The sequence below is a fragment of the Carassius carassius genome, chromosome 31 (assembly GCF_963082965.1).
Source record: "Carassius carassius chromosome 31, fCarCar2.1, whole genome shotgun sequence".
Taxonomy (NCBI): Eukaryota; Metazoa; Chordata; class Actinopteri; order Cypriniformes; family Cyprinidae; genus Carassius; species Carassius carassius.
Genome location: NC_081785.1, coordinates 25,652,312 through 25,670,144, shown reverse-complemented (window position 1 = coordinate 25,670,144; position 17,833 = coordinate 25,652,312). Strand labels below are relative to the sequence as shown.

Sequence of the window (17,833 nt, the reverse complement as noted above, 5' to 3'; positions counted from 1 at the left end):
CTTTAAACAAAATACATTGCGTCAAAGCAACTGAACAACATTCATTAGGAAAACAGTGTCAATAATGCAAAAATGATAGTTAGAGGCAGTTCATCATTGGATTCAGTTATGTCATCTCTGTTCAGTTAAATAGTGTCTGTGCATTTATTTGCAATCAAGTCAACGATATCGCTGTAGATGAAGTGTCCCCAACTAAGCAAGCCAGAGGCGACAGCGGCAAGGAACCGAAACTCCATCGGCGACAGAATGGAGAAAAAAACCTTGGGAGAAACCAGGCTCAGTTGGGGGGCCAGTTCTCCTCTGACCAGACGAAACCAGTGGTTCAATTCCAGGCTGCAGCAAAGTCAGATTGTGCAGAAGAATCATCTTTTTCCTGTGGTCTTGTCCTGGTGGTCCTCTGAGACAAGGTCTTTACAGGGGATCTGTATCTGGGGCTCTAGTTGTCCTGGTCTCCGCTGTCTTTCAGGGATGTAGAGGTCCTTTCTAGGTGCTGATCCACCATCTGGTCTGGATACGTACTGGATCCGGGTGACTGCAGTGACCCTCTGATCTGGACACAGACTGGATCTGGTGGCCACGGTGACCTCTGAACAAGAGAGAAACAGACAAATATTAGCGTAGATGCCATTCTTCTAATGATGTAGCAAGTACATAGGTTGTTATGGGAAGTGTTTCCGGTTCCGGTTTACCTAATTAATGCAGCCTAAAAATCCTTTAACGGATTTGGATAATAAAAGCATATTAGTATGTTATGTGTATGCCAGGTTAAAGAGATGGGTCTTTAATCTAGATTTAAACTGCAAGAGTGTGTCTGCCTCCCGAACAATGTTAGGTAGGTTATTCCAGAGTTTGGGCGCCAAATAGGAAAAGGATCTGCCATCTACAGTTGATTTTGATATTCTAGGTATTATCAAATTGCCTGAGTTTTGAGAACGTAGCGGACGTAGAGGATTATAATGTAAAAGGAGCTCATTCAAATACTGAGGTGCTAAACCATTCAGGGCTTTATAAGTAATAAGCAATTTTAAAATCTATGCGATGCTTGATAGGGAGCCAGTGCAGTGTTGACAGGACCGGGCTAATATGGTCATACTTTCTTGGTTCTAGTAAGAACTCTTGCTGCTGCATTTTGGACTAGCTGTAGTTTGTTTACTAAGCGTGCAGAACAACCACCCAATAAAGCATTACAATAATCTAACCTTGAGGTCATAAATGCATGGATTAACATTTCTGCATTTGACATTGAGAGCATAGGCCGTAATTTAGATATATTTTTGAGATGGAAAAATGCAGTTTTACAAATGCTAGAAACGTGGCTTTCTAAGGAAAGATTGCGATCAAGTAGCACACCTAGGTTCCTAACTGATGAGGAAGAATTGACAGAGCAACCATCAAGTCTTAGACAGTGTTCTAGGTTATTACAAGCAGAGTTTTTAGGTCCTATAATTAACACCTCTGTTTTTTCAGAATTTAGCAGTAAGAAATTACTCGTCATCCAGTTTTTTATATCGACTATGCAATCCATTAGTTTTTCAAATTGGTGTGTTTCACCGGGCTGTGAAGAAATATAGAGCTGAGTATCATCAGCATAACAGTGAAAGCTAACACCATGTTTCCTGATGATATCTCCCAAGGGTAACATATAAAGCGTGAAGAGTAGCGGCCCTAGTACTGAGCCTTGAGGTACTCCATAATGCACTTTTGATCGATAGGATACATCTTCATTCACTGCTACGAACTGATGGCGGTCATATAAGTACGATTTAAACCATGCTAATGCACTTCCACTGATGCCAACAAAGTATTCAAGTCTATGCAAAAGAATGTTGTGGTCAATTGTGTCAAACGCAGCACTAAGATCCAATAAAACTAACAGAGAGATACACCCACGATCAGATGATAAGAGCAGATCATTTGTAACTCTAAGAAGAGCAGTCTCAGTACTATGATACGGTCTAAATCCTGACTGGAAATCCTCACATATACCATTTTTCTCTAAGAAGGAATATAATTGTGTGGATACCACCTTTTCTAGTATCTTGGACAGAAAAGGGAGATTTGAGATTGGTCTATAATTAACTAGTTCTTTGGGGTCAAGTTGTGGTTTTTTGATGAGAGGCTTAATAGCAGCCAGTTTGAAGGTTTTGGGGACATGTCCTAATGACAATGAGGAATTAATAATAGTCAGAAGAGGATCTATGACTTCTGGAAGCACCTCTTTCAGGAGCTTAGATGGTATAGGACCGCACAAATGCTATAAAACTGGTCTTCGCCATGAGCAGCCCAGCAAAATCCACACCAGTGGTTTCAAATGGGGGTGATTCAATGACTCTGTCTCTCAAAAGGGTGCAGTAGCCTGTTGTGCTGGTTAAGCCTTAAACCTCTTGTAGACAGGACACCTTCTGACTATCTGCTCGACAAGCTGTCTACCCTTTAAGATCCAGAATCTGTCTCTGACCTGAATGAGCATATCTCTTATACCTGAATACAAAACCTTCTCATGACACTTTTGAATCAACAATTCACAATCCCTGTGTTTAGTCTTTAGTATCCATGGGTGCTGCTCTCAAAATTTGAGATCAGATAGCTGCAGCCATCTTCCCACACTGATCAGGCCTTTCTCATCAAGAAATGGTATAAGTTCTTTGATCTTTGAGTCTTTTTGTACACTCTGTCCTTCCCTGAGCGATTAAATTTCTCTTTCAAATGTATCCTCTTGAGTAACTCTGATCCAATACACTTAGGGTGCCATTAACTCTTCAGCAGAAAGTTCTCCAGGGTTCTTTATGCTTGAGCGTGTATTAGTGAGGAATCTTTGTACCCATGCTGTTATTCTGAGAACAGTATTGAGTTTACTGTATCTGCATAGATCAAGCAACATCTCTTTTGTCTGTGCTGCTGAACTGTACTGTGACTTGGAATTTATATCTGAGTTTTGCGTTTACCTCTTCTTCTGGAAGCTCTTCTTCTGCTGAGACTTCTGGATTCACTGACTGGAGAAATTCGGGTCCATTCCACCACATCTGATTATCAATCAAACTGTTGACGGATTGTCCTCTTGTTAGCAGGTCTGCTGGATTATGTTTGCCATCACAGTGTGACCGTGATTCAGGTTTAGTGAGGCTTTGAATCTCTGTCACTCGATTTTCAATAAAAGGCTTCCATTTCTGCAGCGAACTACGGGTCTAGTTCAAGACTATCATTGAGTCTGTCCACATATGGGGATGGTTTTCTCTGATCTTTAGAACCTTTAACAGATTATGGGCTAGCCAAAGCTCACATTAGATCCAGTCGAGGAAGCATCAATTTATTTAGTGGAGCAACTCTGGACTTTGAGGCTACTAGAGTTGAAATCATTTCTGCAGTCTTACTCTTGACTTGCAGATATCTAACTGCACAGTAAATTATTTCACCTTGACGATTTGTCACCACCAAAACACACCACTGTTTCCATTTGTGGGCTAAATCTGGGGGTAGTTCTTCATCCCACTTGAGACCTCGCTCACACATTTCCTGAAACAGACATTTTACATGGATAGTATAGGGTGTTAGGAAATCTATTGGATCAAATTTATGTGATGAGATTTGAAGAACACTCCTCTTAGTACTCTCTTTCCTTTCCAGAACTTCCAGCGCTTGCCACAAGTCAAACACAAAATCATCATGGTCATGCCTCCATATCAATCCCAACACTTTCAATGCAGTGTTGGGTGTCTCTGAATCTGCTGGGCTTTCATTCTGGTCTTTTGTCAATTTTGTTCTTAGGTCAGTAGTTGAGTAGTTGGTCATCCATTTCCATAGCTCCATTCCTGCAGTAGACAAGATGACATTTGCTTGTGTTGAGATAAAACAAGCTTCATCCACATTAGACAAGCTCACAATGAGATCGTCCACATACAGTGATTCCCGCAATAGTGCTACAGTCGATGGCCGTTCAGACTCACATTGTCTGAGATGAGTTCTTATTGTCACTGTCAACAGAAAGGGGTTAGATGCAACTCCAAACACAACTCTGTTCATTCTCATGATGCAAGGCTCCAGGTTCTGCGATGAGGAATCTTAGGTCCATAAGAACCTCACAAAATCTCTATCCATTTCTTTCAGTCCTATTTGCAGAAAATTCCTTTGCAATATCAGCTGTGGAGGAAACTTTGTGAAGGTGAAATTTAATAAGCATATGAAGTAAGTCTGGGTTTAAGTTGGGCCTGATAAGTAAACGATCGTTGAGGGAGACCGAACCCTCTTTCGTATGAAGAAGCATCAAACACAATTCTCAGTTTGGTTGTTTGCTTATCATCTCAGATTACTGGATGGTGTGGCATGTAATACTGCACTGTGCTAGTCTGTTCTACAGTTGATGTGTCCTTTACCTCTTCACATATCTCTTGCTTCAAATATTCTTGAATCACTTCATTATCTCTCTCATAGAGCACATTGTCAGTTTTAAATATTTTGTTGGGAGTTTCAAACCTTTTTCTTGCAACGTTACTGTTGTCTTCAAGTTCTGACGTGTCTATGTCATGTTTCCATGGCAAATCCACTAGGTAGCATCCACATTTAAAGCTCGCTGTCTGTTCAAAGGTCTGTAGAGCTTCAACTTCTTCTATACTAGGTGTTTTGTCATGGACGATGTAGAGAGATTCAATAATGGCCATACTAGAGCTGTAATCGGGCCATAAAAGTTAGGCCCGACAGGACCCGAGCCCGAAAGGTTTCGGCCTGAGCCAGCTTTTTAAAAGCCAGAACCCGTTTACAGCCCGACATTATTCAAATGTGCGCACACACACAGCTCTTTTGCAAGAATGAGTCATTTATACATGTTTTAACATAATTTATTCATAACTAACGTAGACTAGACAACTTGGAAGTTGGAATAAAGAAATAAAATAAGTCCTCTGTGACAACTTAACATCTCGGCACTCTAAATAGGCATAGGCTCATTTAGCCTATAAATAGACCATGCACCAATAAAAACGAGTCTTTTTTAATAAATTAAATTAAGATAAATTTTTAATTAAGATGGGTATTTTGCAATAACGAAATTAAGATAAAGGCTCCACCGGATTTGCTTCGCCACTAGCAGCTGAGATTTAGTAAAAGAAAAATGACAACATTAGCGTAAATACTCTGTTTACATTATGCATTTAAGACTCAATTAATATTTAGTTATCATTTGAAAAACCTTTACTCACAGAGATTAGGCTAAGCCTACATGTTTTTGTGGAGGAAAATTATTGAATCCACTGTAGATGGATTCAGCGTGTTCCTGCACTCACTGATGGTGCGTCATTATTCACTCATTATTCTCATTATAAACATGGTCAAAACTTTTCCACACCTCAGACTTTGCTTTAGTTGCTGGTGCAACCAAAACGTAATTGCCAGAGGCAAGCCTCGGTATCACCTACTCAGCATCCATTTTCGCATCTTTCTCGCGCTAATCGAAACACATCACATGACCACTCGTTTACCTCGCAAACCGGAGCGCAAGCCCGAGTCTGGCCCGAGCCCGCGTAAGATGATATAAATTAAGCCCAAACCCGAACGAACCCGTCGGGTCCCATCGGGTACCGTCGTGTTTGGGCAAAGATCTTCAGCTCTAGGCCATACATGTGATTTCCATTCCGCATGAGTTTGAAACAATACCTTGAATGGCCCAGCCAACTTCTCACCAGCCTTTCATGAACAAAACTTTGTTGACTACCTCCATCTATCAAACACCATACAATCTTTTTCCCTCTTGGACACTCAGTCCATGCTTTTTGCTGTCTGCAGCAACACTGTGTTTGATTCTCTTGATTTGATATTTACTGTACTTGATACAGATGAAACCACAGTGTTTGTCTTCATGCCATAAGTTTCTGTTTTCTTCGCTTTGTTCACACACAGAATGATGATGGCAATGACTGCAGAGTGGACAAATAACTCTCTTAACTCTGAAGAATTTTGTTATGTGTCTTGAACCAAGACACAAAAAATATCTGCCCAATTTTTTCAATTTCTTGTTGCATGCAGGTACTGAATAATCGGGACAATGCTCTGACTTATGGGTTGCGCTGTCACACAAATTATGGGAACTGTAGGGCAAGCTGTGTGCAGTGCAGCAGCTGATGGAGTACTCAGTCTCTTTGGTCATGAATCATTACCTTTCCCTATCTTGTTGAATGGATTATGGACAGCATACCTTTGCACGGGGTCTTATGCTGTGCTCTTTCTCTGCTCTGAATTTCTCACAATTTGTGTCATCCTTGTTGATCTCCTCTTCTATACGAGTCAAAATCTTTGTAGTGGAAGCTCTAATTGTTCTGCTCTTCCATCAAATCTGCTCATAGCATTCAGTCATTTTCACTCACTCAATTACAACAGGACCTAAAAGGCATCAACCTCTATGAGGACGAAGCTGAGAACGCTGCAGCCAATTGAGCATGACGGAGATCGCTTGTCGCTAGGTCTGTAGCTATGGAATATTTTAGTAATCAAGTGTTCTACCAAAGATTCCATCGATTAATCGAGTAATCGGATAAAATGTGTTTTTGCTTAATTAAAGTGCACAATATTAATTATGCAAGAGAAAATAAGACTCCTGGGTCTCTTAAAATGAACAACTAAGTTTCCTTTTTTAGAAAAAAATAATTTTTATTTTTTAAATGCATAGAATGCAATGCATACATCAAAAATAAACATTTAATTATTACTCATTGTTTCTCTGTCTGTACTTGTACTGTGAACAATGTAAATAAAGTTGACATGAATTAAGTGCCTTTAAGTGCCATTCAGTTGGGGTTTTAAATAAAGCATTTTCTGAGATGCACATTAAACATTAAACACTTAAAACTTTAATTTAATTTATCTTTTAATTATTGAAAATTAAGCAAACTTAACTTTTTGGTGAACAAAGGGGATTTACTATTAAAAATAAAACATGGAAGAAATGTTGTGTGATTAAACCTTTAAAAAAATAATGTTTGATTTTTTTTTTTTGTAGTAGGCTATGTACATTCTGCTGAACAAAAGTAATACATCTCTGGCAAATACTTGTCTTTAAACTAAACCGGACTTTTATTTTGACGGGTTGAGGTACCTTTACAGTTCTGTGTATGTGATGTGACGCTAGTTTTACTCGAATCAAATGGTCAAATGCTCATGAAGTGACTGTCAGAGCAGTTCTGGAGATGTTGTTCATGTGTTCACGTCCTTATTTAGTGAGACAGCAGATGCTAAAATCACCGGAGCGTCACACGCGCTTCAGTTTGTGTGATAAAGGAAGTCAAGCTTCTGCTCCATTCATTAACAGAGACACGCAGAAGATGCAGGATTCATATTTAAATAGACTGTTCCGGCTTAATATTTACAGATATTAGTCCATATCATGATTTGATGTAAGTGCAATGACCTATTTTTGATTAATTCATTCAAAATTTGGCAAATTCCGTGCCATTCCGTGTTAAACTGTAAATTCCATTTTTATAACTGGATTCCGCGATTCTTTCCGCGTATTCTGCATAGCGGAAATCATAGGGCCCTAGTTGTGGTATGCCAGCTCTATCTTGCAATGGACACACGCCACGACGTTCTCTTTACATTTTCCCACGCCCTCAAATCAAAACACTGCTGACTCCTTGCAGTATGCGATTTCGGACGCAGCGCTTGTGTCTCTTTCTGCTTTGTGGGTGACGTAAATGCGTTGTGTCACATTAAAAAAATCATTGCGAAAGAACCTGACGTGAGATTTAAAATAAATCAAAAGAGGCTTCGAGGCAGAGGAATTTGCCTCGATCATTTTTTGTAATCGAGTTACTCGAGGAATCGTTTCAGCCCTACTTGTCGCCCAATGCGCCGAATGGCACACAAGGATCTAAGTCTAAGTAAATCAGGATCCAATAGCCAATGCCAGGATCCGTGTAGATGATATACTAATTCATGAGCTCAGGAGCTGTCACACTCTCACATCACATGGACTTTTGCTTTCGTTTGTACCATTACTTGCTGCCTAATTTGTTGTCATAGTTACAGATTAGATTTTTGGCATTTAGTTCAGGTATGTGTGTCTAATCATCCTTGTTTGCTATTATATTTAAGTTCATGTGTGTTAACCTTTAGTGTGTCGGTTCTCGTCTATGGTTAGGTTGTATTCCTTCACTCTTTTGGTCTTGGATTTACTTGTGGCTGTTATTAAACTCTATTTTGACTTCAAAAATTCTTCTTCAGTGGCTCAGTGGTTCATGTAGGTTGTCTACAAACCGGAAGGTTGGTGGTTCAATCACCGGCTCCACCTGACCAAGTGTCGAGGTGTCCTTGAGCAAGACACCTAACCCCAGCTGCTCCCGACGAGCTGGATGGCGCCTTGAATGACTGACACCGCAGTCGGTGTATGAATGAGTGGGTGAATGTGAGGCAACTTGTAAAGCGCTTTGGATGGCCATGTGGTCTGTTGAAAGCGCTATATAAATGCAGTCCATTTACCATTTCTTCATGCAATTAATACTAACCAACAGATTAAAAAAAAAAAAAAACATTTCACCATTGACAGTCGTTCCTTTCTGTTAATATGCCTTGAGTAAGGGAACCACTCCCTCTAGGGACAGTTGGAGGATTTCCTCTATTTATCACATATATTTGTCACACCTTAACACCGCCACAAAAACACAATTGTCCAGTGAGGGGCCTCAGGGGAACGTTGAGTGGACAGCCATAATTTGTCGCAAAATGGTGTACTGCTATTTATGCATTAGTGTGTCAAGTCAGTGACTAAACAATCAACCTCACAGTACAGAAAAAAAACATTTGTATTTTGATTATTCTGTATACAGAACGCAATCAAAGACGTTCTGAATAAATCAAAAGTTCATTTTAGAAACACTGGAGCAGTCAATTCAAGATCAACATGAGTCTATCTGTGATTTGATTTCTTAATTTTTGCCAATTTCCCGTTATAATCATTGACACACTTTGACACTGCTCAGCAAATCTGTTTTTGCATTGTGTTTTCACTGCTTTAGTTATGAAAGTATATGTTGAATTGTGTGCTCAGTAGATATGACTATGTTTGGCTACAATGCAGTGTTGCAAACTTTGATACAACAGGAGTAGTTCTAAATATAATGCTATAATCAGCATGCTTAGTAAAAGGAATAGTTCACCCAAAAATGAAAATTCTTTCATTAATTACTCACCCTCAAGTCATTCCAAACCCCTAAGACCTTTGACAGAACAAAAAATAAGGTCATTTTTGATGCATTCTGAGGGCTCTTTGCCCCTCCCATAGACAGCAAGGGTATTATCACGAGCAAGGTCTAGAAACGTAGTAAGGACATCAGTAAAATAGTTAATGTGACATCAGTAGTTCAACTGTAATTTCACAAAGCTACAAGAATACCTTTGGTGTGCAAAGAAAACAAAGTACCGTGATGCATGCGCACACTTCCGCTTCATGTAAACAATGCATGCACATTTCACTGCTGCTTATGTCAACAAGGACATGTGAAGCCGAAGTGTGCGCAACAAGAATTGTTGATGGGTCAAATGGATGGGTCAAATGCAGAGCACAAATTCTGAGAATGGGTCACCATTGTTGGCTGTATGTCACATCACTTTTAACTTTTTTACAAGGGATTCAAATTCTACATATCAAGTTATCTGCACAACTACTAGTTTAATCTAATGTAGAGTGTAGATAGTTCTCTTACGAGAGTTCTCTCGTACTGCGTCTTAGCTAAGACGCTACGGGAAAAGTCTCTTTTCTCAAAATTCTGAAGCAAAAAATTATCCTTAATTTTGAATTTTTGTAAAGCGCATTTGCAGCAGTACACAGCCATAGGCGAGACGGCTCGCTCGCTCATTGGCTTGCTCTGCGGCCTTCATGCCACTTCCCGCCGAAACGGGTGTGGCCCAACCCTATAAAAGGAGCTCGAAAAGGCTGACTCACCTGATTTTTCATCTCTTCAACGAAGCTCACGCATCGCTGGATCACGAAGGAAGCAAGCGCCGTCTGATAGGCATCTCAGTGGGACGAGCCACTTCTGAAGCTGCTGGCCTTCGCCGCCTTCCACTGCCATTCCTGCTGCGCTCTCCGGTGCCTATATCCTTTTTATATCCTTGTGTGTGTTCGCCCTGCGACGCACACTCGTAAAAGAGCTGCGTCTTTTTAAAGATGCCCTCGTGCGGCTCGTGCAGAGCCCCGCTCAGCGAAGGAGACCGTCACGTCATCTGTGTCTCCTGCCTGGGTGAGGACCATGCAGCGCTCGCCCTCGCTGATGGCGGCTGCCCTCACTGCGAGCTATTGAGTTCATGTCAATAGATCTGAAGGACGCGTATTTTCAAATACAGATAGCGTCAAGTCACAGGCGATATTTGAGATTCGCCTTCGAGGGCCAGGCATACCAGTTTACAGTCCTGCCGTTCGGCTTGTCCGTAGCTCCTCGTATGTTTACGAGGTGCATGGACGCAGCGCTCGCTCCTCTCAGACTCAGAGGCATGCGAGTGCTGAACTATTTGGACGACTGGCTGATTCTGGCTCAATCACGAGTGGAGCACAGGGCCGTTTTACTCGATCAGCTCGAGGAACTCGGTCTCGGTGTCAACTGGATGAAGAGTTCGCTGAGCCCCAGTCAGACGATACTGTTTTTGGGTATAGCTCTGGACTCACGTTCCACCACAGAGCGCGTTGGGCTTTCAGTGTGCAGCGAGTTCTCTCCTCTGCGGCGCGACCGTTTCACTCAGAGAATATCAGAAGATGCTGGGTCTCATGGCCTCAGCATCTCCAGTTCTGCAGTTGGGCCTGCTTCGCATGCGCCCCCTGCAGATCTGGCTGAAAGCGTGGGTACCTGGTCGACTGCGTCTCAAGGTCGATCAGGGCTGTGTTACAGCCCTGAAACCCTGGACAGCAAACGACTGGTACCAATCAGGTGTAAGCCTGGGGACTTCCTCGAAAGTGAAGATGGTGTCGACGGACGCCTCCACTTCGGGATGGGGAGCGCTGCTCGAGGGCAGACCGCCCTTTGGCCTGTGGTCAGAATGTCACCTTTATTTTATTTATATAGCGCTTTAAACAAAAAGGAGCTTTTTGGAGCTTTTCCCATTAAAGAATGGGAAAAGCTCCAACATATCAACTGTCTGGAAATGCTGGCAGTGGAGAACGCGCTGACGCGCTTTTGTCCCCGAATCAAGGGCTGCCACGTCTTAGTCCGTTCGGACAACATGTCTGTGGTGTCCTACATAAATCTCCAGGGCGGTCTCGGGTGCCGAAACCTGTACAGGCTGACGGAACACCTCCTGGTTTGGGCTCAGCGCAACTTGCGCTCGCTGAGGGCAGTTCATGTGCCTGGGCTACAGAATCTGGGTCCAGACAGGCTGTCCAGAAACAACCTTCCCACGGGCGAATGGTCTCTACACCCGCAAACAGTCCGGCTGTTGTGGGAGAGATTTGGCAGGGCGGAGGTGGACCTCTTCGCGTCCCACGAAAACGCTCACTGCCCCGCGTTCTTTTCCAAGAACGAAAGCGCACTGTCACGGAGATGGCTGTGCTGCCCGCTTTATGCTTTCCCTCCCGTCTCCCTCCTTCCGCAGGTGATAGAACGGGTGAGAGAAACGAGATGTTCAATACTGCTGGTAGCACCTTTTTGGAAGAACCAACCATGGTTCCCAGATTTGATGCAATTAGCAGACATCGCCCCGTGGCCAGTGCCGTTGAGGAGGGACCTCCTCTCGCAGGCCAGGGGCTCGATTTGGCACCCTCAACCGGAGTTGTGGTCCCTCCATGTGTGGTTACCCGCTGATCTCTCCGGTGGGAGTGTTAAATACCATCACTCAGGCTAGAGCTCCTTCGACACGATGGCTGTATGCCTCGAAGTGGTCTGTGTTCTCCAGCTGGTGCACAGCTCGGGGATGTTCACCCCTTAGTTGTGAGGTGACGGAGGTTCTCTCCTTCCTACAGGAGCTGTTGGATAGGGGCAGAGCCCCATCCACGCGCAAAGTTTATGTGGCGGCCATCGCAGCGTTTTCTGAAACAGCGCTCGGTCAGTCAATAGGAAGGAACGATTTGGTCATCCGCTTCCTTAGAGGAGCTAGGAGGCTGAATCATCCCAGACCTCCGTCAGTCCCTATATGGGACCTCACGGCGGTTTTGGAGGCCATGAAGGGTCCCCCTTTTGAGCCTATCCAATCGATTAGCCTCCAGCATCTGTCGTTCAAGACAGTATTCTTGTTGGCTCTCGCTTCAGTGAAGCGTGTGGGTGACCTGCACGCGCTCTCTGTGAGCCAGTCGTGCTTAGAGTTTGGGCCTAATGACTCAAGGGTCATACTCAAACCTAGGCACGGTTATGTGCCGAAGTCCCTCAACACGCCGTTTCGGGCTCAGATTATTGCCCTGTCTGCCCTGTCGGTGTCAGGAGAGGATGGAGACTCGAGTCTTCTTTGCCCTGTTAGGGCAAAGAGCTTATGTGTAAGAGCTTATGTGTCTCGCTCCGCTGTCTTTCGACAGACTGAGCAGCTGTTTGTCTCGTTCAGTGGACGTTCCAAGGGAATGGCTGTTTCGAGACAGACTCTATCCAGATGGATAGTTGACGCCATAGCGTTAGCTTACGCTTCCAGGGGCCTTCAGTGCCCACTCCACAAGGGGCGTCGCGTCGTCGTGGGCGTGGTCTACTGGGATTTCCTTGCAGGATATATGGCGGCAGGTTGGGCCTCGCCGTCTACATTTATCAGGTTCTATAACCTGGAGGTTCCCGCCTTGCAAGCAAGGCTGCTGTCGGTATAGCCGAATCAGGGCCCTGATGGGAGTTCTGAGTTCGTGAGCATTGTGCGCTGCCGACTGTTATATGGGCAGTATTGCGTAAGACCCGCATTGCCACATTGGTCAGGCCTTGCCTCGACTGTGTGATGTTATATTGCCGCATCTACGGGTGCTGCTAGATATGGGACGGAGGGCTTCCCCCCCTCTCCTGTCCTGGACTCTCTGTGAGTCCTTCGGGTGACTGTGCACTGTAAATCCTGGGCGTTGCCTCAGGTTCATTGGTGTGTGATCCCTGCGCGCACGGCGTTTTGCATGGGGTTCCCGTAGCGTCTTAGCTAAGACGCAGTACGAGAGAACTCTCGTAAGAGAACGTACTCGTTTACTAACATAACCTCGGTTCTCTCTAGAAGAGTACTGCGTTCTCTGCCGTGCGTACGATTCACTCTGGTTCGCTTCGGCGATTAAATAAATCAGGTGAGTCAGCCTTTTCGAGCTCCTTTTATAGGGTTGGGCCACACCCGTTTCGGCGGGAAGTGGCATGAAGGGCGCGACGGGTCTGATATTGCATCAGCCTGCGCTCGATAGGCTGTGCACTTGCCGCAGAGCAAGCCAATGAGCGAGCGAGCCGTCTCACCTATGGCTGTGTACTGCTGCAAATGAGCTTTACAAAAATTCAAAATTAAGGATAATTTTTTGCTTCAGTATTTCGTGAAAAGAGACTTTTCCCGTAGCGTCTTAGCTAAGACGCAGTACTCGTTCCCTCTTCTAGAGAGAACCGAGGTTACGTTAGTAACCGAGTACGTTAGCAACGTGTTCATTTAGCTTTGGGACATACTACTTCGTCATAACTGCATCTTTAATGGATGTTTTGTTGCGTAGTTGCGTACATCCTGTCACCATTTAAACTGGGCTGTCAATCATATTGTCATAGTTAACATTATCCATATTTTGTTTAATTTAATTTCCTACTGTATTGGAGAGAAATGAAGAGACACGTTGATCTGCCAGTCACTGATTTATCATGCCGAGAACTCTTCTCATGTGTTTGCATAATTATGTATTTAAAAAGGTAAATACCAAATGTATCATTATAAAGTTCACAGTGTTGCTGCAGATTAAATATAACAGGTTATATTTCTGTCTGTTCCCTGTCTGTTGGTCTCGCATATTCGCCATCTTTGTACTTTTTTAACACTTTTAATGCAAGTTTTTAGTTCTAATCGAATCCTTGTCCGGCACGCAATGTACTGTGGGCAATATTAGCCATTAGAGTGTGCACTGATCTGCACTTTGAATTTCTACCGGAAGCAGTAAACCATCCAGGTAACTTTGGAAAGCTCATTTTGGGACATACTAATTCTAATTTTGAATACTATTTAGGATGGATAGCATCAGGGCTGGACTGGGACAAAAAATCGGCCCGGGCATTTTTGCCCAGACCGGCCCACTATATGATCATAAACACCACCCATCTTTGCACGCCCTTAATTATATGCATACCAACTCCTATTCATTAAAACCACTAATGCCATGTAATGAGTGAGTATAGGAACGAGTGAGAGTTAACAGATGAAATAAGTCAAAATTGTATATTTATTAATACAGTTGAACTATACTCCACACCGGTGAATCCTAAAACAAGCTATAAGCGGCTCTGGCATAGCAATACTAGTGTTTCGTATAGAATTTTTGTTAAAACTATGGTGGTGTGTCCTCGGTCCTTCTAGGGGGGTTCGGGGGCATGCCCCCCGTGAGAAAATTTTGTGCATTTTAATGTTAAATTCATTAATCTGGTGCACTTTGAGAGTTCAAAATTAAAAGCTCCAACCCATATTCAGTGTGCAAATTAAACAAAGAAAAATCCAAACCTCTTTTTGTTACAGTGTCTATTTACATTACACCTATACATAATATTAATAGTTATAATATTAATCCAATGACAGTAATAGCCATATTTTGTAAAACAAATGCACAAAAAAATAAAGGAAACTTTCTTAATTAGTTGTACCAATTTCTATACTTGAAAGAGATAAGCACATGATCTTTTATTTTGACGCAAACTGCATCAAGCTTTTATTTTGGCGGAAAACAGGGTTTACAAACGCCTCTTATTAAATTTCTAGTGAATTGCGGTAATCGTCAACTATGCAGATGTGGAAATAATCTACACTCATGACATGGCCTAAGTGTTTTGAAAGTAGTTATGCTTACCGCAGGCTCTACACTTTCTCATCTCTCTCCTGATCCTCCGTCCTCACTATCATCATCTGCCACAGGAGCTGATGAAGGTCAGAAAACATATATTTTGACACAGTTTACAGTGTCTGCTTTAAGGGCCTGGTTCTATTTTTTTACGCTATTTATCTGCACATTCCTTGCGTTTCTTCTCCATCTTTTTTTACAGATACACACTGACACTGCTGCCGCTCGCTCACTCGTTTAAAGTTGTGATTGGGCCAGCCCAGTGTCAATCAAGAAAAGAGCCAATGGGCCGCTGATCTGTTTCATGGGCTGGTCTGTCAGAAAAAAAAACTAACACTGACTTTGACCAATGCATTACACCGGCACAAACCCAGCGCCGCCAATTAAGCAAAACAAAACAAAACGAATGGGCCGCCGATGTACAAATTTTATTGGCCGTTTAAAAAAAAAAAAAAAAAAAAATTATGAGTATGAGATATATCGGTCCAAAAAGCATGTCGGCCCACCGGGCAAATGCCCGGTATGCCCAATGGCCAGTCCAGCCATGGATAGCATGCCAATTAGGATGCAGCATATAGAATACCCAAGATGTGTCACTCGAATAGTTTTGAATAGGGAAAAATGCAATGCTCAATATTGCTGATTTATTGAAAAAAGTACTCCTTCTGAGCAAAAGAGCCAATTGCTAATCAGTAAAGTCAGCGTGTCAATGCAGCTGCCGTTAGAAGTCCCTGTTGCTATAGAAACAATCAGTGTTCTGAGACCTGAGCTCAGGACTGTGCATGCGCACTGGCTGGTCTAGCCTGAAAAATAAACTTTTTTAAATGCTATTTGGAAAAGAAAAAAAAAATTAATAAAAAATTAATGTTGAGCTTGGTAAACAGTTCTGGAGAATTTGATGTTTCCCCATTCAAAGAGATAGAAGCTGCACACTTGAATGCCCGAGAGGCATTTTAAAGATGGCTGCCGAGTGACATGACTTGCTTTAATGGGACTTTTATTGAGTCTAAGGGGCTGCAGTGTGTTCACATTAGAATTTTGACAGTTATAGTTTGAATGTAAATATATGGGATTTTACCAAGATTTGATTGTCATTTTTGGGAAATCCATAAGTCTGATCATTTAGAAAAGATGCAGCAACCTGAGTCAGACCAGTCTGAAGATATGAACAGAGTTTGTTGACTCTAACTTGAAAGCTCTAGGAGGAGTAGCGTATATACATTTTAGTCTCAGAAAAAGAATAATAAATTTAAATATAATTTCAGTAGGTTGGCTTTCTCAAGCCACCCTAATAAACTCAACAAAGATGACAGCAACAAAGAAATGTGCATCTGATCATAGCGACACAGATATGTTCACAAGCTCTGCAGTTCAGAACTCCAGTCAAGTCACATATCAATTTATACAATAGATTACTTTAAAGCAAACATCTTTACAGAATTAAACATACACCATATTTCTGCTGTCTATCTAGTGGTAGCTGCAAATTGATAAGATATTATTTGAAATTTCATGTTATTGACTTTTGGTAGAACTATGTCAATTCCAAAATCCAACAGAGTTGGATGAATAAAACATATTTTTTGTAATTTTTTTGTAAATATTACATAATATGAAGTGAATATTAATTTAATTTCAGCAATTTTGTGTTTATAATGTGCTATAAATACACTGTATTGTATCATGCAACCAACTGATAACCATTAATTTTAAATAAAAATGATCTTTGTTTCATTTAGGCTAAAGAAGCAGATCTACTGACTTTGGAGCAGGTAGTGGCTGACTCCACTCTCACTGCAAGTAAATTCAGGGAGTGGAAAGAGACCAATGCTGTTCTGCTGCGGGAGACTATTCTGAGCTGCCCCCTACAGACTGAGCCCTTGACTGCCCCTAGTGCCTCAGCTGTCCATCCCTCAACATGGATGTGTACACACATTGAATAAATAGCTGCGTGCTATTTAGGACGTACTGACATAAATTTCTAATAATTTTCAACGGTCGCTTTGTCACATCAAGTGTAGACAGACTTTAGTTGTTTGCGGAGCAGTGTGGCACGACACGACAACTGTTGCATCTGGTGTAGACACTGTGTAAGACTCCACCCATTACAGTAGAGTCCATTTTGAAAAGTACAGTACAGGTCATATATATATATATATAATGATCTTGAGGTTTATGTATTCCTTGGGTCATGCTGAATCAGGTGATACCAATTTTGCCAAGACCTGATCAACTGCTTGTCTGCCATTTTGAAATTTGTCATAAATTGCAAATCTTTTGAAAAATTGGACAAATCTGTCCCAGAGGTTTACCTGAGATTATCCACACAGAAATGACTGAACAGATTTTTAATATTTGCTTCTGTTCCCAAGAAATACCTCAAAGGAGTTGATCATGCCTGCGTTTGTCAACTTAGGCTAGTTAGCTTAGCATGCATATTTTTTGCAGGTTGTTTGAATCCCACGTGACACATAACATGCAGTGCTTTTATATAGAATATCTTAAGAATGTTTTGTGCTTTTGAGATGCACATTGTTAAGCTTTTGACTATTAAGTGTGATGTGCATTGATGAGTTTGCTGTGATTGTTATGCTTGCTGTTTGCAGTAACAGTGGTTGCTATGCTTGCTCCACCTTCGGGCTTAGCCCCATATTGCTGATAGCAGCTATATTTGTAAATGCATCTGTTTAGATATATTTTTATTTATTAAAAGTATGATGCAACTGTTTTTGTAAGAAGCTTAAAATTTCGGAATCACAAGTGTGAGTACTGTTCGTGTAATAAATCATCTTATTTTGTACATCTGAATTTCTGTGGTATTTCGACAACTACTGAATGACTAAATCTCATGTTTTTAATTTACAACTTATATGGTAAAGAATGTGAAGGGGAGAGCAGGGG

General features: G+C 42.1%; 1 protein-coding gene across 1 annotated transcript in view; it reads left to right on the top strand.

The window, feature by feature from the left end:
* Positions 1-16,792, top strand: part of LOC132111811 (connector enhancer of kinase suppressor of ras 3-like) — a 121,914-nt gene extending 105,122 nt beyond the window's left edge. Inside the window, exon 24 of the mRNA XM_059519416.1 lies at positions 16,672-16,792. Coding sequence (XP_059375399.1) covers positions 16,672-16,676 — 5 coding nt within the window. The 3' untranslated portion in view covers positions 16,677-16,792. The remainder of the gene's footprint in view (positions 1-16,671) is intronic.
* Positions 16,793-17,833: the final 1,041 nt, after the last annotated feature.